The sequence below is a fragment of the Meleagris gallopavo genome, chromosome 1 (genome assembly GCF_000146605.3).
Source record: "Meleagris gallopavo isolate NT-WF06-2002-E0010 breed Aviagen turkey brand Nicholas breeding stock chromosome 1, Turkey_5.1, whole genome shotgun sequence".
In the NCBI taxonomy this organism is placed as follows: Eukaryota; Metazoa; Chordata; class Aves; order Galliformes; family Phasianidae; genus Meleagris; species Meleagris gallopavo.
Genome location: NC_015011.2, coordinates 187,268,371 through 187,294,175, shown reverse-complemented (window position 1 = coordinate 187,294,175; position 25,805 = coordinate 187,268,371). Strand labels below are relative to the sequence as shown.

General features: G+C 43.5%; 1 protein-coding gene across 1 annotated transcript in view; it reads right to left on the bottom strand.

The window, feature by feature from the left end:
• Window positions 1-20,453, bottom strand: part of ME3 (malic enzyme 3) — a 49,896-nt gene extending 29,443 nt beyond the window's left edge. The window contains 4 exon segments of the mRNA XM_003203535.4: window positions 88-249; window positions 5,109-5,184; window positions 19,167-19,316; window positions 20,300-20,453. Coding sequence (XP_003203583.2) covers window positions 88-249; window positions 5,109-5,184; window positions 19,167-19,316; window positions 20,300-20,430 — 519 coding nt within the window. The 5' untranslated portion in view covers window positions 20,431-20,453.
• Window positions 20,454-25,805: the final 5,352 nt, after the last annotated feature.

The window sequence follows — 25,805 nt, the reverse complement described above, 5'->3', positions numbered from 1 at the left end:
GCTTCCACATTTAGGGAACTGGCCTCAGCTGAGCATTAATCAATTCCTTCTCTCCCCAGCAGGTTTATGAAAATCTCTAGGTCTTACCTCATTGTCTGTGCCAACATCCAGCAGGACAGGGAGACACTGCTGTGGGTGAACTCCTCCACAAGCGGTGTACAAAGCCAGCTTCCCCACCGGGATACCCATACCATAACTTCCTAGATCTCCTAAACCGAGAATTCTCTCTCCGTCTGTCACCACGATAGCCTAGGAGGACCAAAAGACACTGCTGAATGGAGTTGTCAAGGCTCAAACAACAAAACCAGCACCATGATTTTCACATCAATGCCATTTTGCAGTTGTATTGTGCAGTGGATATTTGTTCCTTCTACATAACACCACATGATATATATGACAAAAGGTAATGGTCTATAGGATGAGAAGTAATGGTCTTAAGTTGTGCCTGGGGAGGTCTAGGTTGGATAGTAGGAAACATTTGTTATCCGAGGGAGTGGTGAGGCATTGACCCAGGCTGCCAAGGGAAACAGTAGAGTAACCATCCCTGGAGGTGCTCAAGAACTGTGGAGATGTGGCACTGAGGAATATTGTTAGTAGGCATGGTAAGGGTGGGCTGGGGTTGAACTAGATGGTTTTAGAGGCCTGTTCCAACCTTCGTGATTCTATGATTCTTTCTTAGCTGTTAGTGATACAGGGCTGTTCATTTAGGGATGGAGATAATGTGGCTGATGGGTAACTGCTCTCAGTGTGGGAGAGCAGCAGCTCTGCTTGCCAGCACTTCAGCTCTTACATAGCAGAACCCAACAGGCATCGCTCTTCATGCATCCCTGCTGCACAACCCGCAGCTGCACAAAAGAGATCTGGCTTTGACTTTCTTTTTTGCCTCGAAAAAGAGCTGTGCACAAAAGTGCCTGTGCTTATGAAATGCCTCTGTGAAGTAACAAATTTATGCCTGCCCACTCTTAAAGACTTGCATGGAGTAGCCAGCACAAGAAAACTAATGTAAAACTCATTACATCTGGGTCCCTTTGTCTCTGGTACACCAAGCTACAAGACAGAAGCCATCAGCATGGGCAAACAGCATGGGTTGAGGGATCCCACACACTACATATTTAACACCAGATATTTTTGCCATCCAGCTGGGATTGCCATTTAAGTCTTCATGCAGCCCATTTCTTGCATTTCAGCAATAGTGCAATGTGCTACCCCTCAAGAATCTCTGTTCCATAACTTCCTGTTTTTCTCATTACTGTATCACTTCTTTGTGACAAGAAAAAGATAAAATAATAAAGATAAAAATAAAAGCATGCTTACCAAGGTCCAAATTAGAAGCCCAAAGCTGACCTATTCAACCTGCCCTGTACAGCACTGGGGCCTTAGGAAGTAAAGGATCAAGCAAGTCACTAAGCTTTATAAATTTTAGGCTAAGTACTCTATTTGTCAGTTTTGTCCCCGGGTTCTGGCACTTCAGTGGGCAGTTCAGAAACACAGCCAGAACGGGATGACACTGCAGTCCAGTTCCATAGTGAAGAAAAGCTGCAAATACCCCAACAGACTTCCACCACTGTCCCAGCACTTCAAAGTGCTCACATCAGATTGACTGTGGGCAGCTCAAGCCTAGCTTGGATTTCAAAGCAGAAGACTGCAAAGAAGCTTTTAATTGAAGATCTGCAAAGTTAATGTTAAACTGAAGACACATGCATGTGCTGTATTAGGAAATAGGAAAATGGGGCATTAGTTGCTACCTCAACAGATGGACTTCATTTTTTGGGTGGGGATAATACAGATGTGTTGCTTTAATGCTGGGACAGCAAAGCATTTCCTTGTTTAGGAATGGAATAAACCTTTTGCTGCACTTTTCTATTTCAGGAAGATGCATACTGATTTCTTTCAGTGTCCTTGCCCTGCATATTTCAGATGATTAAAGGGAGAAGCCATGGAAGGACTTTAAGTTGTGCACGAGGGATTCACAATGAACAATCACACTCTTATTCAACGTAAATTATGTGCACCTCCCAAGGCTATTTTCTCCCTTAACCTAAACCAAGGTTTGTAGCAGACCAGAATTACACTACATTACGTAGTTCAGGAATAAGCCTGAGGATAAACTAAAAATACACAGGAAACATCTATTCTGCTTTTTACATCTATTTTGCCCTTCAGCCAGAAAAGCCACTCAGTTACAGGGTGGTACTGTGCATGACAAATTCCAGGATTGTAATGCACACAGGAATAGTGACAACCTCCACGTAATAAGGATTATTTTGAAATCCTACATGCAGAATGGTGTTGTCTTGTTGCCAGTCCATTGTCAGTAGGACTTAGAATTCCTAAAAGTAATTGAAAATTCAGTGAAAAGACCATTAAAACCAGAATGACTAAAAACCTGCTGGGCCAGAGGCTGAACGAGCCCTGCCATGGGAAATTCATGATCATAACAACGATTCAGACATTTACCCCATTTTTGGGACATTTTCCTATTTGTTTTTCCTTCTGAGTCAATGTGAAGTGTTAGTGATGGGAAAGACTCTTTTTGGGTGGGCTCCATCTGTTTCTGGGTGTGCCTTCACTCCTTCACCACACCCTGGATGCAAATGGAACCAGAGGGCTGTATTGGGAATAGCGAAAGCAGCAAACACATGCACTGCTACAGGTTCATCCAGAAGCTGATGCAAATTACATTAAAGACTGTGAAAATTCTGACCATTTAGAAAAGCCTAAAAACATCTCCACTGCACTTATATGCTTGTGAAACAGAGAATATTTCTTCTGCGTTAGATGTGCTGCACCAAAAATCTCCAAAGTAACGCTGAAAAATACAGGAGAACAGAAAATATAGCACAGAACAGTTTCAGTGCTGCTTGTATCACCCAGGGGAAACCAGCTTCTTGGTTATTTGTGGATCTTTGAATTAAAAAAAAACCTAAACAAACTATAAGCAAGCTTTAGTGGATACCTGATACACAAGCATATTAAAGTAATGTTTTAATTGCTTACATCCATCTGATCAAAACTCCACAAAGACTCAACAAAGAGGACAGTAATCTCTGACTGAGCAGGGCAGATCCCTCTAACCGAACCACAGGTTTAACAATGAGACTGATGAGAAACTTGCTTTCTACTTCCAGCTACGCTACACGTCTTCCTGATGACTCTGGTCGTGTCTTTGGCTAAAAGCAGTGTTGAGTGCACTTCCCAGGGGAAGCCCCCTATGGAAGGAGAGACAGAGAGAAGGAAGGAAGGAAGGTAGTAAGGTTGGTCAAGTAGCTTGCAGCTGCACACTTATCTGGGAAAGGGAAGTTTCTGTATTATGCTCAGCTTCAGGTAAAAAGACCGTTAAGATCATCTAGTCCAACCATCAAAGTTGGTTTCAGCCCATAGCTGTTGTAACACCCTACCACAACACTATCCTGTACAATTCTCTGTGTTCCTCTTGCTCCACTTGGACCAGTGTGCAGAAAAGAGTATAAGGTTAAAGAAACAGAGAAAACTAACAAAGGGCTGCCCATATTTTACCCAGTGCTTCCTCATGGACAGATTCATTAGCAATCCTGGAAGAGACACAAAAATCCCACGCTCCTGCATGAATGTGCTCTGAAAAGACTTCTTGCTTATTCTGCTTCTGGCACTTTGGCTCCTTCAGAGCAGCCCAGCTTCAGCAGAAGAGCTGGAGGTGGGACACACACTTCAGAGCTTGGCTGAGGCTTTGCTAAACTCAGCGGAGCTCTCTTCCAGCCCTTACAGAGGACCCAGGCACACAATTTAACATTTCCCATTGCCACAGTAAATGCTGTTGCCTTAAAGCTCTAAGGTGGCACAAAGTATGAAGTGGGATAGCACCTCCACATGTTTCTTCACTGAAAAGGGCTTAATGGTGTTAGTGTTTGGTGTGGTCTGACCTGTTCAAGCAAATGGGTCCCACCAGGGACTTAGGTGCAGTTCAGGTACTTCCCTACTTATCTCAAAATCTCAGGTGTGTAGATGTCTACCAGGTCAGGCGTAGCTAAGTCTGTGTTCAAACACATAAGGAACCCTGCAGTCCAAAACTGATGCTGGTTACTGCCTTCATGGTCTGACAAATCCAGAAAGCAGTGTCTGATTCTCCTTCATGGAATACTGCTCTTCCTGTCTGTTTTGGGTGCCAGAGAGGGATATTTCAACAAGAGTTTGATCTCTCCATGCTGGTTTCCCCATCTGCAAAAACATACCTATTGGCTAGAATGAGTTCTGCTCACAATCCTGATCAGAAACAAATGGAAATGCTGATGTTTTTGGACAGAATCTGGATAAAATATCTAGTTTACATTTGTTCATTGTGGTTGCAAAGACAAGGAATAGGATTACATTTTCTGGAAGCATTTTAAACCCTCCTCTCCCCCCCCTTTTTTTTTTAAAAAAAGAAGGAACATGGTTGCAAGCTTTTCACAGCTTCCCAATCTCTGTTCCTGAAAGAAACAGCTGACTGATAGGGAACGGAACCTCTGTCAATAGTCAGGGAAATTCTCAGGCATGTATACTTTCAAATGGATGGAAGAAGGTGATTGACATGACCTGTCTTAAATGTTGACTGTGTTTTACGCCAGGGACTTGCCCAGCCCCGAGCCTTACTGAAAAACACTTCAAAAGATTACTTTCTGGGTGGGGTGTCTGTAATTTCTTCAGCTTCTGGATATCAAATGTTACTTGCAAAGTTGGCAATGCTGAATAGTGCATGACTCGTTGGGATAGGGAAGGAGTTCTGCAAGCAGCTCAGTTACAGAGATACCCCAAAGAGTTTTGGTACATCTAAGAAGTTGTGAATGAGACACAGCATACTTCGACACTCAAACATCTTCACTAACACCTTTCTGTATGAATTTATTATCATGCAGGCTCTTTTTATAGACCAAGGTCCTGCTGGCTTTAATAAAGATGTTCTTGACTGCATACACACATGACAGATTATCTCAGGTTCAACACTAGCCTGGAAACTTTCTGAGACTGGGAGTACTTCTTAATTGTCTTTTAAAATAGGCAATTATGTAATTATTCCAAAGAGTGCCATTCAACATCCCATTGTACATCCAATTGCTTTTAATTTCCCAGCCCAAAGAAGACATGATACATACCTTAATGTTTTCCTCAGGCCAAGAGTTTAGCATTGTTGCAATATGGCCTTTGTCATGGATGGTGATAAACAACCCCCTAGGAAAGAAAAAGATTTGTATTAAAATTAGTTACTCCAAGAAAACAACAACAACAACAACAAAAAAAACCAAACCAAAACAACAGGTGAAACTCAAAAATTCAAAGAAATGAGCTACTGAGCACAAGAACAGGGTATTCACTTGCATGGAAACGAGACCTGAAGGGATTACTAGTATCAAGTTCCATTCTCATTCCAAAAACCTAAGGCTCAAGATCGTTAATGCAAGTTCACTCAACAGCCACTAGTGTCGCAGATTTCAGCCTTATGGAATGTCTTTGTTTTGGGGAGTAAAATTTGCCTTAATCCATAAGAGCTTTCTTGTTAAAACAGTTTTGGTAGCTGCAGAGGAGGCTGACGGTTTTACCTCAAGCCTTGTTACGTGTTCTTTGATGAAGAGCTTATTGCTGGCAGTTCAAGAGGTGAAAAGTGTGATCCTTCTCATCCAGCTACCAATGTCAACAGTTGTAGAATCATAGAATATCCCAAGTTGGAAGGGACACATGAGCATCACTGAGTCCAACTCCTGCCAGACAGCAATCTTGATGGCTAATGCAGAGCTAGATATTTTGGGTTCCCTTTCTAGTCAGTGGAACCCTAAAAACGTGTAAACTCTTCAGAAGTTTGATCACCTGACCTATATGAGAGATGGATCCAGGATGGAGCTGAATTGTTTTCCAGAAATGCTTGTATCAACAGGCTACATCAGGAGGCCAAACAATGTCTTTTGGTATTAACAGCTCTGCTGTAAGCAACTACAGTTAGATCCAGCCTAAAGCAAAGGGCACCTCTGTGGGACTGGGGTTCTCATCAACCCGCACCACACGATGCCAGGTGATCTCAGAGAAGTCTGTTTTGCTCCCAGCAGCAGTATCCCCTTTTGCCCTATGTCTCAAGGGACTGTAAACATGACAAGGGAAGCTTGGCTTGCTCTGCTCATCTAGCCTGAGCTTGTACATAGCTCTGGCCTTAAGGCTACATCTGACAATACCTTTAAAAAGGGATCATATTTAAGAAGTGGAAATTCTGGCTGTCTATGTATATATGCATATACAACTTCACTCTGTAACTCACTGCGGTTCCTCAGCTGTCACTGTAAAATCAGTGGTCACAATGAATCCATGTAACGTGTGGTCAGTATTTGCCATGGTGATTAACTTGACAAGTCACTTAGCCTTACATTGCCTTATTTTTCCTGAATATCTGACACTGATTTTTGACACTTGTATTCAACAAATCCAAAACAAAAGAAAAACATCCAAAATTATGAGAAACAAAACAAAGTTAAATGTTTGGATGCAATCTTAGTATGAAGTATCTGCACCAGCAATTGCATATCTCATTGCACTAAGACTAAACACATCTCCACATAAAGTTCACCACTGTCTAAATTAAAATGGCTTCTTTTTAATAAAATTAGGAACTGGAAGATAGCATTCAAGGAACATATTTTTAGACTTGTGGTTTATTTTTCTCCTCTTTGATGTTATTACTGAAAACAATATTCACATTGACTGATCTCTGCTCAGATATTTTGAGATTTTTTGATGCTCCTTTTTAGCATCTCTAGCCCCAGAGCAGCAGTCTCCTCCATATGTCTTGGGGCAAATTGCTTATGCTGCTCATATTATCCTCTAATCAGCACAAATCAGGGGCTCTAACTTGATGGCAGGTCTCTTGGCAGGCTGAAGCACACATTTTCTTTGCCTTGTTATCTGCTCACAAAAGCAAGACTTGTACTACTGATTGGCATTGCATCTGGAACAATGGAGAAATACATTATTGCTACTTACATGTCCCTCCTATTGCTCAGCCCCTGAAAGTTCAGATCAGGTCACAGTTTGGGGTTGGTGAAATATTAGCTAGAAAAAGTCGTATTTTTAGAGGAGACTGGAAACAACTTCCATTGTACATCCACATGAGTGATGAATAAACAAACATAATTGGGCTGCTCTCTCTGGCAAGGACTTCTCTCATACAACTCTTTTGGGAGGGCAGATATCTTCCCACAGTCTACTGTGGGAATCCTAATGAAGAGGAGGATTACTTTGAAGAGAAGAAAAATGAAAGTGCTGACTTCAACACTGATCAAGATGCAATCACATAAAAAGATCAGAAATGCAAAAAAAAAAGAGGAAACTAATGGTTCATTTATTCAGTGTAATTCTTTAAAATGGTGCCCAGTAACCAATGAGCTAATCACATACACATGGCCTATCTCAAAAGCATTATTCACAGATGTTAATCTTCATAAAAAGGGGTGCTGTACTGCTGCCATCCACATTTAGAAAGGAGTTATCAACCAAGACTTGAAAGCACTAATTAGTGACATCATTGCAGATACTCCAAGTTAAGACATGATTGTGAAAAGAATGGCATTGTTTCAATGCAGCATTTTCCATAAATAATAAAGACACCTATTCTTTCATTGTCTAGTTGTGTGCCTCGTAAATTCAAATCCCATTGGTGCTGAAGGGTGTCCACCAGCTATTTAATCTTAGAAAAACACTTACTGCTTGCAGTAGAACCTGAAACCCAACTGCCCACCCACCACCAGTCCTGCTGCTGCAGCATATGAAATGCAGAGGGCAGTGGGATGGTTTCCAGTCCCTCCAGATATGGGAGAAGGGAGTCTGGGTCTTCTGAAATCCGTTGACTGCTCTCAAAGCATTGCTTGGGAGTTGTGCCCTCAGTGCTATCACCTTGGCATGTTCTGCCTGAGGAAGGGCTGGCTTGGCAACAGTAGTGGGGCTGGTGTCTGAGAACCAGGCAGGGAGAGGCATCCCTCTCAGAATTTGCATTCCCTTTCTCAACAATACAGTTAAGCAGGACCTTCTATGATGAACTCCACCGATCCTTTTCTGGAAACAAAATGTCCATGGCATAGATTGACTCTGCATCCAGGCTGTGACAGTGCACCATGTTTCTAGCTCTAGCTGCTTTTCCCTGAAGTCATATGCAGGGAGCAATTCAGATGAAAAACTGCTCAATATTTTACTCCAAACTAAATTGGATAGCTTAATTTAGACTAAGAATTAATGGCTTTGAAAGGGAAACCTCCAGGAGCAAAAAGGGCCATGTATGTGGGCCCTCTCGCTGAAACAGCCACATGGGGAACTGGGCACATACTTAATCAGGCCTCTTATTCCCTCAGCGCTGAATCAGAAAGCCGAGGGCCCAATTTCAATAAAACACAAAAGTTTCCAATGCCTCGAGGCACCCAGCTGGACCTGAACCTGGTCCAGGCACTCCGGACTCCATGAGGTGTTCAGGCATTCAGAACGTGTCAGACTTTAGCCAAAAAGTTAAAAAGTAAGTGACTTGCTGCACTTAGGAGTCCCAGGTCAGTCCCCATTCACTGAGGACCCCATGAAGGTCGTGCTCTCCCAGCTGGCAGCAGTGGTACCCACAGAGATGAACTGGCCAACTTTACCCATTGAAATAAAATGCTTAAAATTGGCTGAGGGTAAATCTTTCATAAAATCCCTTCTACAAGCCAGGCAGAAGGAAAAAATGAGCTCTGCAAATTGTACTCAGCAAAAGGCTTGTTGTTGACTGAACAGGAAAGATTAGCAGCCAAGTTTCTTTCAAGGGCAGATAGCTTGCAGGAGAGGTAAAAGCTTATTTATACTTTGAAGGACAGCAGGTAGAGCTCTGAATACTGAGAAATACAGGCCAGCAGTAAATAAGAAACATCCAAGTGGCAGAAAAATCAATTAACTTGATCTTTTTCTGAGGAAAAGATGCAGGCTAAGCATTCTGAAAGAAGAATGCAATGTAAGCAACAAATTCTGCCTTTATCACCAGGCCTTCTCCATCTCTCTTGGGATGGCATTTGATAAATTGCTTCAGAGAACATAAAGACAGTGAGGCTGCTTTACATGATCACACTTGGGACTCAATAAAAACAGTCTGATTAAAATAAAATGCTAAAAATATAAGTGGTTTCAGTCAGGTTCCTTAAGGTGGACACTGCGTGAGGCACACGCACAGCCTAGTTTTCTGAGCCATAAAAATCACCTGTCATTCACCTGTATATCACCTGTACAGCAACCCACCATTCTACATGCATTTATCTGCTCTCTATCTCCTTCAGTTACAGTGGAATCATAGAATCACAAACAAAACTGCACGACACCACTGCTGAACAGCAGTGTAGAAGTTGTGAGAAATCCACAGCGAGATACCACATGTTGTAAAGGGCTTTGGTTTGAAAGAGACCTTTGAGGATCATCTAAAGCTCATCCTTGAGAGGCACGATCTTTTGAATTTGGTTGCATTATGCCTCAGATGACTGCTAGATATTTTGGGTGGCCACTACTGCACCAGAGACAGACAGGAGGCAGGGAGCAGTTGATGGCCTTGGCTTTTGTTGCATGCCAACCACAGAAAATTGCCCCTGCTTTGCCAGAAGAACACGTTAGAGGATCCACTCTGTGTATTTAAGGCCCATCTGTGCTAGAGATGTGGTAAAAATGTGGTTCTATTAAAGCCCTACATTTGGATATATTTATTTACACTTTCAAGACAAAATTGACGGCTTGAGTAACGTGAGCTTCTAGAGACTTCCACCACCTGTACCCTACTGCTGTTTTTTTGGCTCAGGTCTCTGTCAGAACAGAAGACCCTTCAGGAATAACAAACTTTGAAACTTCTCAGCTCTTTTAGGGAGCTTGAGATTCTACCTGCCTGAGGGCTACAGGCTTTGGAGAAACTATATGTTAGCATGCACTGTTTTGTCTAAATACAGTACAATTAATCATCACATTGGACAAAATCTACATGGTGATTCATCAGTTATTCTTACAGATTTGTTTATAATAAAAGCCAGAAACTTTTTGTTGTTTTAAGATAATTTTCTTTGCAAATTGTAGGACACTGAACAGTACAACAAGGTTCTGATGAAAATGTAAAAGAAACAAAGCGCAATCAACTATTAATGTAATCTACACAGAGATTTATAAGGCAAAATCCTATAATATGAGTAGATTTAATTTAGATTAATCATGATCTGTGAGGTGAATGGTTACATCAGCGTTACAAATGTCCCTAAAGTCGTCATCAGGCATTCTAGTCAGGAAAACCAAAATTCAGAGTGGGAGCCAGATGCAGGCTCCACGGTACAGTAGTGAAAGAATCACTACCTATAACAGCCCCCTAAATCCACACAGGGAAACCTCCATGATCCCAAGGGATGGCGAACAGTTTAACCTGTAGGAAACTGCTGAGTATCAGGTCTCAAAGATGCTTGTTCCAACGCCATTTATGGAAATTGCTGTTGATATAAAGGAAAAAGATAATGGGGTTTGTGTCCCCACTTCTCCGGGGAGGGGAACACAGCCTTTCCTCTGACAATTATTCTGACAGCTTGCCACCGAGATAGCAGCCAGATACAACATGTGTTGCTTCACACCTCATTCCTGCTGAGCCCTCACTAGCCCAGCCCTGTTAAAGAGGAAGAAAAAGCTTCCTACAGGGGAAAGAAAATGAAAAAGAAGATGGATACAGGGATCTGAGGGTCAAAAATGTATTGATTGGGAAAGAAAAGGAAAGAATCCATGGAAAACTGGTGAGGGAAGGGGAGAAACATGAGCTGGTGTGGGTGGCTGCAGTAGAGCACAGGTGGATATGGAGAAGGGATGAAGGGGGTGTGGAAAGGAACAGAAGGTACTGCACATGGGAGGTGTAAGGGGTAGTGGGCAGAGGTTGAGAGGAATCCTAAATTCATTGGTTTTGCTTGGAAACAGCCTGGAGAATAGACAGTTCTCTCTTTCAGTCCATGGAACTCTGATTGAGAAAGATCAGGAAAGAAACTACTGGTAGTGGCCACTGTGCAGCAGTATGAGAATGCAGAAGGTTGGCATGCAGTCCTATTCATCACAGCTGAGGAAGTGAACAGACCCAGACTGCTTCTGGTTTATCTCCAACTGCTCATTCCTTTTGGATTCTCAGAACAAAAGGGTTTAAGCAGAGGATTGCCATGTCACAGTGTAACTCAGAATTAAGTCCTGTTTGTATTTCAAAACTTCAAGAGAATAATTATTTCCACACCATTTTCAAAAGCACTGGTATTTGAGACAAGCACTGAGGAGGTCTGTGTAAGGATTCAGCCCCTGGAGCCAAGGCTGGGTGAGCTAACCAGGAGAAAGAGGGAGATGCTAGGATGTTCATAACTACTTTGCCATGCATGTGTCAATTTACAGACATGGGTAAAAACCAGGATTTGAGGTGAGAGAGAAGATCCCACCACCCAGGGATCCTAGCCACCAGCAATGTGGGCATGTCTCAAACACAGTATCCTTCACTCCATTTAAGGACATTGTGCTCAAGTGTCTTGAGACCCAACCAAAGAACAGCTTCAAATATAGGCAAACCTGACTCAGCCCTGGCCTTTTTCTGCCTTTTTGTAGGCTGAGTTCTAAACTAGCCTGTGTGTTGGATCGTGGCAGTATGTTAGTAATTGAAAGAGTACCGGGTTACAAAGAGAACCATGTTGAGATGAGCAGTCAATGCTGTTGCCCAGAGATGTTGACCAAGGAGCTCTTATCTGTTTTAACTGTTAAACACATAATATCAAGTATTCTGTTTTACTTTATAGTCCAGAGGTTAAGGTGGGAACAAAACTCCCTGGGAAGCTAAATTAAATCCTACTCTCATAACATTTCCTTCCTGTGCTGTGAAAATTCTTCCAAGACCCACATTTTGGCTTTTAGAGTACACTGCAGGGAACCCCAGGATCGAACACAAAGTGAAGACAAAGTTTGACAAAGAAAAAAAGGTGTTATTTTGACAATATCACATCAATCAGCTTTCAGATAAAATTAAATGTAACCTAGCACGTTCTGTCTTAATGAATATAGAACCTATCAGCAGCTTTTACAGTAAGTCTCCCACAGCCACAGACTGTGAGTTGCCTGCTGTCAGACTTGCGTTTTCACACAGAATTTTCTCTTTGCTGTTAGCAGAAAGGCAGTTCTAAAAAGACAGAAAAAAAAAAACAACCAGGAAGGGTAAGAATGACAGCATCAAAGCACAGAACCCCACACTCTCTGCAGTGCCGATGAGGAAGTCCTTGGCAGATGCAGAACTGCTCTTCTTGATTTCTTTTCTCTTTCAGACATGGATGCCCTGCTGCGAGGAGATGAGGGTGCTACCTCTGGCATGGCCAGATACAGCATGCATGATACAGCAACATGCCAGATGTCTTACAGCTGCTTTGTGGTACTGTATAAAATAAAAACTCAATAAAAAATTGTCAGAAAAATGTATCATTTTTATATATCAATACTCCATAAACTAACGAGGTGAAGAAGTGTTTCTCCTCACTCTGTGGGAGGCTTCTCTATAGCCCAGTAAACATTGCTGTCTGTGGTTTTCATGCTGGCTGGTGTTATTTCCCCTCCAATTTACATCCTGGTATTCAATATTCTAAATAATTCTTCTCCCTCCACCCTGTCTGGGGCATTTTTTGTTTAAGGTGTGGTTGTTCCTTGTGGCAGCTGCACAGAATTATGCCAGATTAAATGTGAACATATTCTCTTGAATTTCCTTCTCCAAGTCACCCTTTTCTCTGGCCAGCTCCACCTCTCCCTCTGAGCTTCAGCTAAATCAGGGAATTTCAACAAACTCAAACCATCTCTGACAGTAGAGGTATCTAGATAGGCTGTGCTGCCCTCAGCAGCCCCAGGCTCCCTTTCTGCCAGCTGGTTTCTCCTCACCTCCTCTAGCCATGCTCTTCTTGCTTCACGCTTTGGTCTCATACTTAGGAGTGCCTCTCAACTGCAAGCTCTTCCAGCCTCTCGAGGCTCCCTACGTGCTGTCCCCCATGACCCCGTTCACAGATCCCTTTCTTAAACCTAATACAAGACCAGGATGCTCACAGTGATGTTACATACACAGGGATTATAAAACACACCCGGCTTCTACACTGCTTCCAGCGGCTCCTGGCAGAAGGCTGAACCTTGCTGCTGGCAAGAAGAGATGTTATGATACTTGATGTTTCTGCAAGAATTAGAGATCACCTAAAAGGATTTCAAAGCGCAAGCTTCCAGACAATTCAAAACCCAATCTTCTCCCTTGCTTTTGGTCTTCACTGGTTTATGGAAGAGAGAGTGCAGACAATTCAGTGGCCAGTGGCAAGTCTATGGAACTTACCCTGTATATTCTAACTTCCACGTTTCATAGAAGCATAGAATGGTTTGGATTGGAAGAGACCTTTAAGCCCATCCAGTTTCAACGCCCTGCCATGGGCTGGTTGCCCCCCACCAGCTCAGGCTGCCCAGGACCCATCCAAGCTGGCCTTGAGCACCTCCAGGGATGGGGCACCACAGCTCTCTGGGCAGCTGTGCCAGGGCCTCACCTCTGCTCTCAGTGAAAAATGTCCTTCTGAAATATGTCTAGAATGAATATGAATAGAATAGAATATGTCTAGAAGGTAACTTTCTTTCCTGTCACCCTGATTGTATAACAAAAATAAATAAATAAATAAATAAATAAGCCCTCAGCAGAGCCAGATTTGTTGACAAGACAGTTCTGCAGACTGACTGATGTTTCACTTGCTCATTTTTCATCAGGACAAAGATCGTTATTCTGTCAGGCTTAATTTTAGCACCATCTGCATCCTGTTAGCTTTCATTCTCTGGGTTCCACTTCATCTCAACACATCTTGCATTGTTCTGCAACCAGTCCTTGAGGATATTCAAATCTCCGAAAGGAGAAAGAACCTAAGCAAGTTTTGTCTGTGCCCATGGCTTTCCTCTGGTGGTGATGCACCAACATCTTCCAGTCCTGCTCTCAGGATGCCAGAAGCTTTTGCAGAGCAGCTGACAACCATATATTTTCAAATACCAGAATGGTCAGGAAGTATCCAGTGTCTTGAGAGGCTATGGGTTTATGCCATTATAATAAGCTGTTCCTCACTATTAAGTTATTGTTATGCCCAGAGAGGCTGTGAATTTCCCATCCCTGGAGATATTCAAGACCAGGTTGGATGGGGCCCTGAGTAACCTGGTCTAGTATCAGATCTGGAGGTTGGTGGCCCTACCTGTGGCAGGGGGGGGTTTGAACTTGATGATCTCTGGGGTCCCTTCAAGCCCAAGCCATTCTAGGATTCTATGACTTTAGGATTACACAAGAACTAAAACTGATTCCACGCTCTGAGATAAGTAAGTTCCCTTCTCTGCTTTCTCTTTGTGAAAAAAACTATGGAGTCTCTTTTCAGAGATAGTGTCATGATTAAAAAAAGATTTTCCAAGCTGAAAAAATACCTTTTTAACTGCAATGCATATGTTCAGATCTGTGCTGCATAAGAGCACCGACAGCATTCACTGTGCACATTTTACATTGGAAAAGAATGAAAAAGCAGAAGAGGAAAAGATCAAGGTATTACTATGCACTTTCTTCATTCTAAAGTCACAAACCACGGTCTTAAAGCTTTCAGTCTGGTAGAAGCCTTTCCTAACACAGCGACTGTGTTAAGGGGATCAACTAACTGAAACTCCTCCTCCTCTTCCTTGTTTAGAGTCTCAGAAGGTTGCAGACTCTGCTCCATTACATTTCATTCCCTCCCCCTACCAAATTTTTGATGAGGACAAAGGAACCTCAGGCTTTGAAAAGCAAACACTTCCAAGGCCCATGTTCCTTAGTACTTAACATAGCATCTCCGTTCCATCCAGCTACAGAAGGGCATCACAGCTGCTAAACATTAGCAAACCTGCCCTCCATGAGCCTTCAGCAGCTTGTTCCAGCTTCTGCACATCTCTTTTTCCCTCGCCGGCACAACTCTTGAGAGAAAACCAGGGATGGATGTGTGGCATTGCTTCCTTCAGGTTCTGTGGCAGTTGGTGACTGGCACACTGTGTGGGGGCCTTGACAATGGCCTTCACAGTGTGAATGCATCTGCATCCCCTCACAGTCTTTCCAGAACTTGCAGATACAAATGTGACTGAAGATTTTCCTAATACAGCTACAACCCTGAGACCCTGCAACACCAGCTTATAATTATAGAATGGCTTGGGTTGAAAAGGAGACTTCAAAGATCACATCGTTTCAATCCCCTGCCATGGGCAGGGTTGCCAGCCACTAAATCAGGCACCATCTCAGGCTGCACAGAGCCCCTTCCAACCTGGCCTTGAATGCCTCCAAGGAAGGGGTAGCCACAGCTTCTTTTTTGTACTGCTAAACAGAGCAAATCTGTGTTTTCAGACTGTTGGCTCAATGGCTTTTCAAAAGAAAGGAACAGCAGTGCCAGATGCCATGTGGAGCAGGTGATCTGCTGATACCTGCACAGGATGTTGAGTGCTGGTGTGGGAGGAGAGCTCCAAACACCAGCCCCATACATGCACAGGTGAAAAAGCTGGTACACAGAGATCAGGAAAGGTAAAAGAGGCACTGAGTTATGACAGCAATGTGCAGTAAACAAAACCTGCAGCTGTGCCAACACTGATAAACACATTCTGATGGGAGAAGCCCTGCTGGACCTTGCAGGAATAACTTGAGATGCTCTTGTACAAGATTTGCCTTGTAAGCAAGTTACTTACGCCTTAATGTTACCACGTTCAGCCTTGAAATATAAAATCAAGCACTAATGGGACTAACAGAGATCTCAACACAGGGAAGAGGCTTATTGCATGCACGGGTCACTAATTTCTGCTGCTGAGGCTGCAAACAGACTGCATAATATTCTGCAGACTTCCCTCCCCCCCATTAGCTTGCTATATACAAGTCAAACCATGCTGGTGCACCGTGGGATATTTTAAGCTGAGATATCTCTCATCTCCCCCGCCTGATCAAGAACATTAAATGTGATGGTTTGGATGAAAAGGTAATTGCTGCAGCAAACATTCCAAATTTCCAAAGAGTTGAGCTGGGAGGTTTAGTGAGATTTTGAATCACTGAAGAGGTGATCCAAAACCAACAAGACAAGGTTCCCAGCAGGACACAGAGCAAGAAGAAATGCACAATTATAAAGCTGCGTAAATCTGGTGGAGTAATCGTAGCAAAGAAAAGATTCATAGTGTGTGCTTCAGGAGACACAGAGCCAACGGGGAGGTGACCTGGGCAGGGCAGCAACAGTCCCAAGCAGGAAAGCTACCAAGCTGAACACTGATCCAGTTTCTGCTGTGAAAAGGTTATCATAGAGATGATTGAATCTGCAGACATCATTTAGGTCAGACATTATGGGAAAAATACTGTCTACTCGTATGAGAGCTAAATACTGGAATGGTTTATGTAGAAATGCTTTATTGCAGATTTAAAATAAAGTGTAATCAGTTAATGAACAGGATTACGATGAAGCTTCCTGCGGCAGCAGAGCAAAACTGAGCAGCTTGGAAATTCTCCCCAGCTCTAGCTCCAAGAGGGTAGATTTAGGTAAGATATAAGGAAAAAGTCGACCGTGAGGGTGGTGAGGCACTGGATCAGGTTGCCCAGAGATGTGGTTGATGCCCCATCCCTGGAGACTTTGAAGACAAGGCTGGATCAGGCCGTGGGCAACCTGATTGAGCTGTGGTGTCCCTGTTCACTGCAGAAGAGTTGGACTAGATGGTCCTCAGAGGTCCCTTCCAACTCTAAGGATTCCATGATTCTATGTTGTGCACTTCCTAAAACAACTGTGAGATACATCAGGATGTAAGGTTTATGTGGCGATCATTTTGTTTTAAAAGCCTTCTGATGCAAATAAGATTGGGTGAGAAGAATTGCCTTCACAGGCAATCAGTGCAGTGTAGGGGAACTAACATGCGAAGAACTAGAAACTCAAACTTCTCTTAATAATTCCTGAGCTCCCCAAATCTTCAGGTCCCAATGATTTGAGCAAGAGGTGTTGGCATGCTATTCTGAGCTAAGCTTCTTGCAGGCAAGCTCCTGATGTACATAATGCACTCCAGGGGAAAAGATATTTGCTGTAAGACAATAAGACACAGCTACAAAATAAGCACGCACGAATGCTTCTCATTTTAATCTCATCCCTTTGCACGATATAATAGCTCTTTGCTTTTTGGAACCAAACCTCTAGTTTGCTAAAAAAAAATGTTTGATTAAAACCAAACCTGACGCTAGGCTGAAATTCACTCTCAGGAGGGACTCCCTGCCATAGGAAATTCAGTGTGCTAAGGGTGTGATAGTCTGCCCTTTACTTCAGAAGACACGGCTGCAATCCAGAGCAGCTCCAAGCCTGAATTCAGCAGTAAAACTCTCAAACTGTGAGAACAGATGTTCTTACTGCACTGGTGAAATAACGTGGGTTGAAAACATGATAAAAAAAGTGAGTTAGAGAAAGGGGAATTCTCCAATAGCAATGAATGCAGAAGGACTTGAGCATACAAAGACTTTTCTTCAGGATAACAGCATGGCTGGGATGGAAAAGAAGCAAAATCATAGAATCATGGAATCAGAGAATGGCCTGGATTGGAAGGGACCTCAAGGATCATGAATCTCATGAAACATGCAGGGCCACCAACGTCCCCATTCAATAATAGACCAGGCTGCCCAGGGCCCCATCCAATCTGGCCTTGAACACCTCCACGGACGGGGCATCCACAACCTTTCTGTGCAGCTGTTCCAGCACCTCACCACTCTCTCTGTAAAGAACTTCCCCCTGACATCCAACCTAAATCTTCCCTCCCTCAACTTAAAAAAATTTCCCCTTGTCCTGCCATTATCTCCCCTTTCAAAGAGTTGACTCCTCTCCTGTTTATAGGCTCCCTTTAGGTACGGAAAGGCTGCAATGAGGTCACCCCACAGCCTTCTTTTCTCCAGGATGAACAAGCTCAGCACCTTCAACCTGTCTTCACAGAGGAGGTGCTGCAGTCCCCTGATCATCTTTGTAGCTCTCCTCTGGACCCTCTCCAACAGCTCTCTGTCTTTCTTGTACTGGAGGCTCCAAAAGCCCCAAATATTGTTAGAATGTTTTGCAAGGTAAAGGCAAACTAATGGCAGAAATGATGACTCAGTGATCTCCTGAGGTCCCTTGAAACCCTTGTGGTTCTGTGGTTCTGTCCTTCTCTGAATTAAAATGGCTGTGCATAGAACTGGGGATCAGAAATTGGCTTCTGTGTGTCTTGGTTGGCCATCTTACCCATATTATGTTATTTATCACCTGTTTACACAGCCTTTGCATCTCCAACATCTGTCTCATGGTCCCCACTGTGACCCTGAGTTATTCAGTAGAACATGCCTCAGTTTCCCCATCTATCCCACTACTTTCAGCTGAAACCACAGTTAAATCCCATGCTTGTGAAATGCTTTTAAAATAGTATTGCTCTATTCCTTTACTATGTATATTTCCACATCTCAAGCAAAAGTGTTTATCTGCTGACTGGTACATTTCAAGGACAAAAAAAAAAAAAAGGGCTTGCAAAGAAAACTGAAACTTGCTGCTGAATTTTCAGGACAGACTAAAACGTATTTTAGATGCTAATGAGAGGCTTATCTAAACAATAATCGTTAAGAGCAATTATGCAGAGAAGGCCCTCCAATGCCGTGCACAGCGTTTAATGTTGCATCAATTACTCAGGAACTGTTTGGAGCGGTGAGGAAGGTACTGACGCAGAGCAGAATCTCCTTTGAAAACGATTTTTGTAGGGTGGTTTGTGGGAAGCGCAGAGAGAAAATAAAAATCAGCACAGTGTATCCCAAATGCAGCAATTACTCAAAAGCCAGCACTGCAGAAGGGCTCTGTGCTCCCAAGACTGCAGCAGGGGAATGGGTGCAAGTATAAATTCAGAGGCATTTGGAGCTGGGCTACAGACTGCGCAGTACTGTTGGAGAACAAAACCATTCTGTTTACTGTTTATAAGAAGAAGGCAGAGTTATTCTTAACTCCCCAGCTCATCATCAAGCATACACATGAAGCTGCTTGATAGCCCATCTTTTGATTAGGGATGAAGTTTGAGATGTTTCGGGGCACCCACATCAAGATGGACTGTTGGCACAAAAGCAATATTCACATGAAAGAGGGGGCAAGAATGGTCTTTTCACTCACCGTGGTCTCCTGAAAGCCAACCCATACTGCTGACACGCCAGGCCAACCGTTGGGGTGTAAACGATGGGCATGAACCTCTCGATGTCGGAGGTCAGCACTCGGTAAAACAGCTTCTCATTCCTGTCTTGTAATGTCATAAGAACAATATACCTTGAAAGTAAAATAAAGCAGATATATATCAGCACTTATGGATGTTGGCAGTTTCATAAAGAGAAACAATTGGCTCCCTCTGCATGTACTCAGTTCTACAAAGCCCCAACACTCCTAAGTGCTACAGCATGAACAGCGCTACATCATCCTATGATTCTGTGATCCTGAACAGACACTTCAGGCAGAATTTCCCAGAAGACCTGACCAGTTCTACTGACAGCTTATAGGGTCAACAGAGCTGGAAATCAGACCTATGCATACCAGCAGAATTTTTCTGCATTAGAAAACATGCAATGGAAATAGAGTGGGACATAATCCTGTTCATCAAAATCTTCTACGCAATCTGCATGGCTGTATAGACCCATAGCCAAATGTAAGCATGCACATTTCAGAGCACCATCTTATTGAAAGTATTTCTGCAAAACCTCTCTCCGTTATCCCACTCCCTCAGTCACAAAGCACAGGATGATAGCTAAATCCAGCATTCCAAAAAGAACTAACACAAATAAATCAATGCTGTCAATACACATAATTACTTCTGGTTTTGTTATTTCAGATGTTGCTTTTGTTTTCGCTTTCTTTTTTCCTACCAGTTGGTTGGTTCTTTCTGCTCTTCCCTCCATTATTTTAGAATATATCCTAATGAGTACACAGATAGCTGCATAAAACATGAGAGCTCTGGGTTCCTTTTTGTTGGGCATTTGAACACAAAGGAGAGCGATCTACCAGGTTAATGCCACAGCTCTCCAGCAATATGCTAGTAGAAGAAAGCAATAATAGCAGTGCTATTTTGGGACAGGAATGGCATGCAAATGACAGCAGACAGGCAGGAATAAACATTAAACACTACTGATGGGTGGAAAAAGAGTGACTCTGAAGGAAACCCCAGTGCTTCAAAACAGGATCCTCAAGTCTTCCAATGGACTTTAAAGAACCATGACTTAAAGGGGAAAGAAGGAGGAAATGAGATGTTTTTGACTTACTTGTCTAGATCATTCGTTTTGTTCTCATAGTTTTTCATGACACGGAGAACCTGAACATCTTGGCTCAAGAAGCAGGGAGGCAGGAGGCCATGAATTCCCAGCTGCAGCCTCTCTTTAAGTGTGAAAGCCATTCCCTGGGAAGAAAAAAAGGGAAGGCAGGATCAGTCAGCAAATACACACTGGCAGATACACCCCAATTAGAAAAGCTGAAGGGATCTGGTGAATGTGTCCTCATACTGTCAAAATGCTCAGTCCCAGACAGTGATTCCCCTCTATGATGGCAGACAGCACCATACAGGTGCAGGTATGTCTCCCAGGAATGTTCACTCCTCAGAAACACCACAGCTCCTGAACCACCAGAGCTGCAGTCTCCAGGGGGACCTCGCTGTGTCTTCCTAGTGCTTAAAAGGAGTTTATAAACAGGAGGGAAATCAACTTTTTACATGGGGAGAGAGTGACAGGACAAGGAGGAATTGCTTCAAAGCAAAAGAGGAGGTTTAGTCAGATATTAGGAGGAAGTTCCTTACTCAGAGGACAGTGAGGCCCTGGCACAGTTGCCAGAGAGCTGTGGTGCCCATCCCTGGAGGTGCTCAAGACCAGGTTGGATGGGCCCTGGGCAGCCTGAGCTGGTGGGCGGAAATCAGCCCATGGCAGTGGGGTTGGAACTGAGCGGGCTTAAAGGTCTTTCCCAACCCAAAACATTCCATCATTCTATGATTAGCTCATACCTACTCGTTTCAATGACCTGAAAACTCCGCTACTACAGTTTATCTTTGATAAATATCATGCTTAGATTTAGACGCTGAATACTCTTACCAAACTCATCTGCTTCACATAGTTTCTGTGTTTCCATCAGCCATGCATTTCCATGTCACAACACCTATTAGTGGCATATTAGGAGCTTGGAAGACAGACCTGGTGTGTAGGATGCTTTCTCAGTGCCAGTCTCATTGTCCACTGGCTCACTTTTTGAAGGAGCATGCAGGGTTGCCATACATCCTATAAGGATGCTCATCCTGCCCACAGCTGAAGATCAAACTCTAGACTGCATGGGAAATCCCTGCTTTTAAGGGACAATTTGACCTTTCTTAAGCAGAAGCCTGAGTGTATCCCACTCCTACATGTGTGTTCAGAGGAGCAGCAGCATCCTGCAGCAGGCTCAGTCCGCTGAGCAGCAGTGGCAAATGCATTCTGCAGTCTGGGAAGAAGATTATAAAAGCTCTTAGTCTTTAATTAATAGGATTTCTGCTATTCTTATACCAAATTAGACAGCAGGATAGAAGGAAACATTTTCAGAACTCTGAAGAGCTTTAATCCTAATGAAAACTTCACTCATAACTAACCAACCAAGTTGTATCTTGATGAAGAGCTGGCAGTAAATTATTCAAAATCAGTAATCATTGGTACGTCTACTCAAGCAAATAGAGAAATGCTTGAAAAAAATCCTAATGAGCAGCTTTATGAGTAAATAGCTGTTAAAATGCTGTTTTCCTCAGGGCTCCGGTGTTAATCTACAGCAAATAGCTGTTATTAGTGCTGCACAAGACAATCCGAGGATATATCTGAATGAAGTTGTTTCTGGCAGCCTTCCACCACCTCCCGTTGCTTGTTCCTGTCCCCGTGCCACCCCAACGCGTGTGCCAGCACAAGCATTTGTGGGGTCGCATGGTTAATGAGGGAGAGGAAGGAGCGGGATTAAAAATAACCAGGTCATTGAGCTGTGAGCAGCACCCCGGGCTGACACACACAGTCAGTCGTGGGAATGGGCTGCTGTGAGAGCCGTGCACTTGTCCATGGCACAGCTGCTGCTGAGAACGTGTGCCAGGCCATCAGCAGGGACACAGCAACCTGGCAGAGGCTACATGTGATGGAGGGAAGGGCCAGAACTGATTCTCCAATTTGCCAGATCCACGGCTTGTACGTAGTGTGACACTTCTCCTATTGCTAAATGGTGTGGTAGCACAAGTTAAGAAAAGTTCTTATGGATTTCATAGAATCATAGACTAGAATCATAGAATCATTAAGGTAGGAAAAGACCACTAAGATCACCCAGTCCAAGCATTCACCTACCAGTATTGCCCATGTGCATGAATACTACATCTGCCCTTTCCTTAAATACCCCCAGGGACGGTGACTCTTCCACTCCCCTTGGCAGCCTGTCCAGTGCCTCATCACACTTTATGAGAAGAATTTTTCCTGATAGCCAACCTGAACCTTCCTTGGTGCAACTTGAGGCCATTCCCTCCCATCCTACTGCTGTTACCAAGGAGAACAGGCCAACCCCATCTCACTACAGCCTCCTTTCAGGGAGCTGTAGAGAGCGATGAGGTCTCCCCTGAGTCTCCTCTTCTCCAGACCAAACAATCCCAGTTCCCTCAGCCACTCTCCGTAAAACTTGTGCTCCAGATCCCTCACAGCTCCATTGCCCTTTTCTGAACACACTCCAGGGCATTAATGTCTTTCTTGTAGTGAGGGGCCCAAAACTGTAGACAGCACTCAAGATGCAGCCTCACCAGGGCCAAGTACACGGGGAAAGAACATTCAGCCTCTGGGATATCTAAGAAGAAATGTTCCTTATGCCACAAGCCTTTTCTTAATTTTTCTGCTCTGTATCAGGCCAGAACCAAGCACTTCCCAAATCTTTGATGCAGGACCACAACAAAGAGGAATCGTTCCCACTGGCTGAGTAGCAGTGAGCAGATGTGTGGAGGCAGCACTCAGGATTTCCATGCCAAATCCAGGGGCAGCTCCACGAGCCCTGTGCTGGTAGATGGATGTTGCACCGGGACGTGGCTGGTTTTGCTGCAGTGTCTGACATTTCTGATGCAAATTTCCTTCCTGGACCTGAGAACCCTTTCTCCTAAAGAGCTTCCCAGCAGATCTGGTATGTTCCCACAAGATAAAGCTTGAGTTTTTATGAGTCATCTTTTTTTTTTTTTATTAATTTTTAAAGTAAAAACATTCTCATCAGAAAATTTGCATTCATTTCTATTCTCCAGACCAGAGATTGCTGAAATACCAGACCAAGATCAACACTGGACATCAGCTCTAAGGCACTGCTTGGCTTTGAGCTGACACTACTGTATAGCAGCAGGGAAAACACAGCTACTGTGAATGTCAAAGTTTATCTGCAATGAACAGGAAAAAAAAAAGATAATCACAATTTTAAACCATTTGCTTCCTGCAACCTTTGAACCTGGAGGATAGATAAGAGGAGACAGAAATATTTGGCACTAATACTCCACTTGCTTGCCCAGAGAGTCACATCACAGCAGACCTGGCCACAGCCTGATCCTGCAGCAGCAGTGAAGCTCAGCAGAGCTGTGCTGCTCACTCTTCCAAGAGGGAAAGGGATAGAAAAGGTAGAAACACAGCATCCTAGATATTTCTGTCCCCAGCCACTAGAACTCATCTTATAGCCTTTTTTCATTATGTATAAAAAGGCCTTTCAGTTATTTTCCACCTATTAAAATAGCGTAAAGTTTCAATATTTCATCACATGTTCACACACTTAATACAAGAAGTTTCCTTCCCAGTTAATCTCAGCACATCCCTATTCAAAATAATGCTATGGTGCCTTACAGAAGCAGCAATCTGCATGCCTATCAATACTCTTCATAAAAATTTATTGTATGTTTCACAATTGGTTGGGCTCTGTGTGAACACCTCCTCCGAGGCTGTGCAGCCAGGAGCATCCAGCTCTCCTTATCCAGGAGTAAATGTGAGAGCTGCCGTCAGTGTGCAGGTGTCATGAAGGTGGAGTGCCTGTATTTAAGCATGTGCCCTTCAGGTCTGCGGGGCTGTTTTCTCATTCTTTGGGGCACTCGCCAGCACGCTGCTCCAGTTTCAGATCCGGATGCCCTGACTCGTTGCATTCGTCTAGAGACAAAAGGGCTAAAAAGTGTGCAGCAGTATTGGGAATGAAAATAATAATTCATATCATTCAGTAGGTTCAAAAGGGTTAGCACCCCTGATCAGTCTGACATCTGACATCACCACGTCACTGTACTTCTGCACTCACTGCATCCAAATGAGCAGTGCCAGTGGAAGTTCTCTCATACTGAGGCAACTGCAGCTGTGTGCGATGAGGAAGCTGCTGCCTTCCCAACCACTGACATCTCTGAAATGCTTTTACATACAGAGTTGGTCCATTGCAGAACAGCTCCATGGCTGGGAGCAGAGCTCTGCAGGTCCAGGAGCAGGACTCCTGGCTGAAGCCTAACATTCATTGGAACAGCACAGCGTGAAATGAATTTGGAAACACACTCTGCCTCAGATCAAAAGCTGGAATTCATGGACCTCTCGCTATGTTTAAGATTAAAGCTTTCGGGGGTTGGATTTCTTTTTTTTTTTTTAAGGCTGCCTGAAAGCCATATTGTACCACTCTTTTTCTGGTCTTGAAAGGTCTAATGATTAGAAGGTGAGCCACTGCCCTGCAGAGCTAACGCCAGGTGCTGAAGTTCATTTATAAATGTGTGGGGAATGAGTTGTCATGGAGAGGGCAGATGCTATGTCATTGACCAACAACAAAGGCCAAAATATCTGCTGCCCATCAAGCTTCATGCTCTGTGGAGGCTGAGTAAGGGGTTTTGCGCTGAAAAAGAACCTCAGATGCTTCTGGTTTCTTATCTCTGACAGCACCAAGCCCATAGGTGGCAGCTCTCTCTTTGCAGCTCAAGTCTGTTAAAAGCCACTTATTTCAGAACCTGAAGGCAGAGCAAATTCTCAAACAACAATTAGCATTATAACCACTTGCCCTCTCCAGCAGTGAAAGGGGCTGATTCACTCAGATGAACACAAGCAGGAGGGATGCAAGCCTGGCTTAGCTTTATCTTTTACTCACTGTAGATCGTACTTCCATCAGTGGGAACAAAGATACAAAATCATAGTTTCTAGCACATCAGGAAACCGTAGTTGAGGTGGTGGGGCTCAGGGAACTTAGAGATTCTGGAAGAGCGTGGCAGAACCAGGAGGTCCTCGTGCTTCTTTTTTAGTCTTGTCCTATGTAGCATTTCCACTTTGGAAAAGCTGTATTGAAAAAATGTGCATAAAAAGGAAGGGAAAGGAGTAACACTGGAAGGGTGAACCTTTATCTTCTCATTTTAAATGTCTTGTAGCTTCTTACTACCTTTAATTTGCAGGTGTGTGTGCTCTTATGCTTGGAAAAGAACCAAACCCACAGTGCTTTGGGGTACGTGGAAGACATCACCATGTCTTATCTGAAACCTGGAAAGATTTCTCCCTGCACCTTCTCTGCTGTTATTGCTGTGCAAATCTTTTGTTGACTATGATTTACAAAGTCTTCATATAGTGCCAATCCTTCTTTATGGGTTCAAAGTCAGAAGCTGAAAAATCCCACGCTCTTGGCCATCTACTTTGTTACAAAGTGATATGATCATGGATTTCTAATCCTTTCATATCCTTGTTCCTTCCTCTCCCACAGAGCTGGAGAATGCTAAAAAAACCCCTTCAAGACAGAGATAATAAAGAAACTGAATTCCATGTT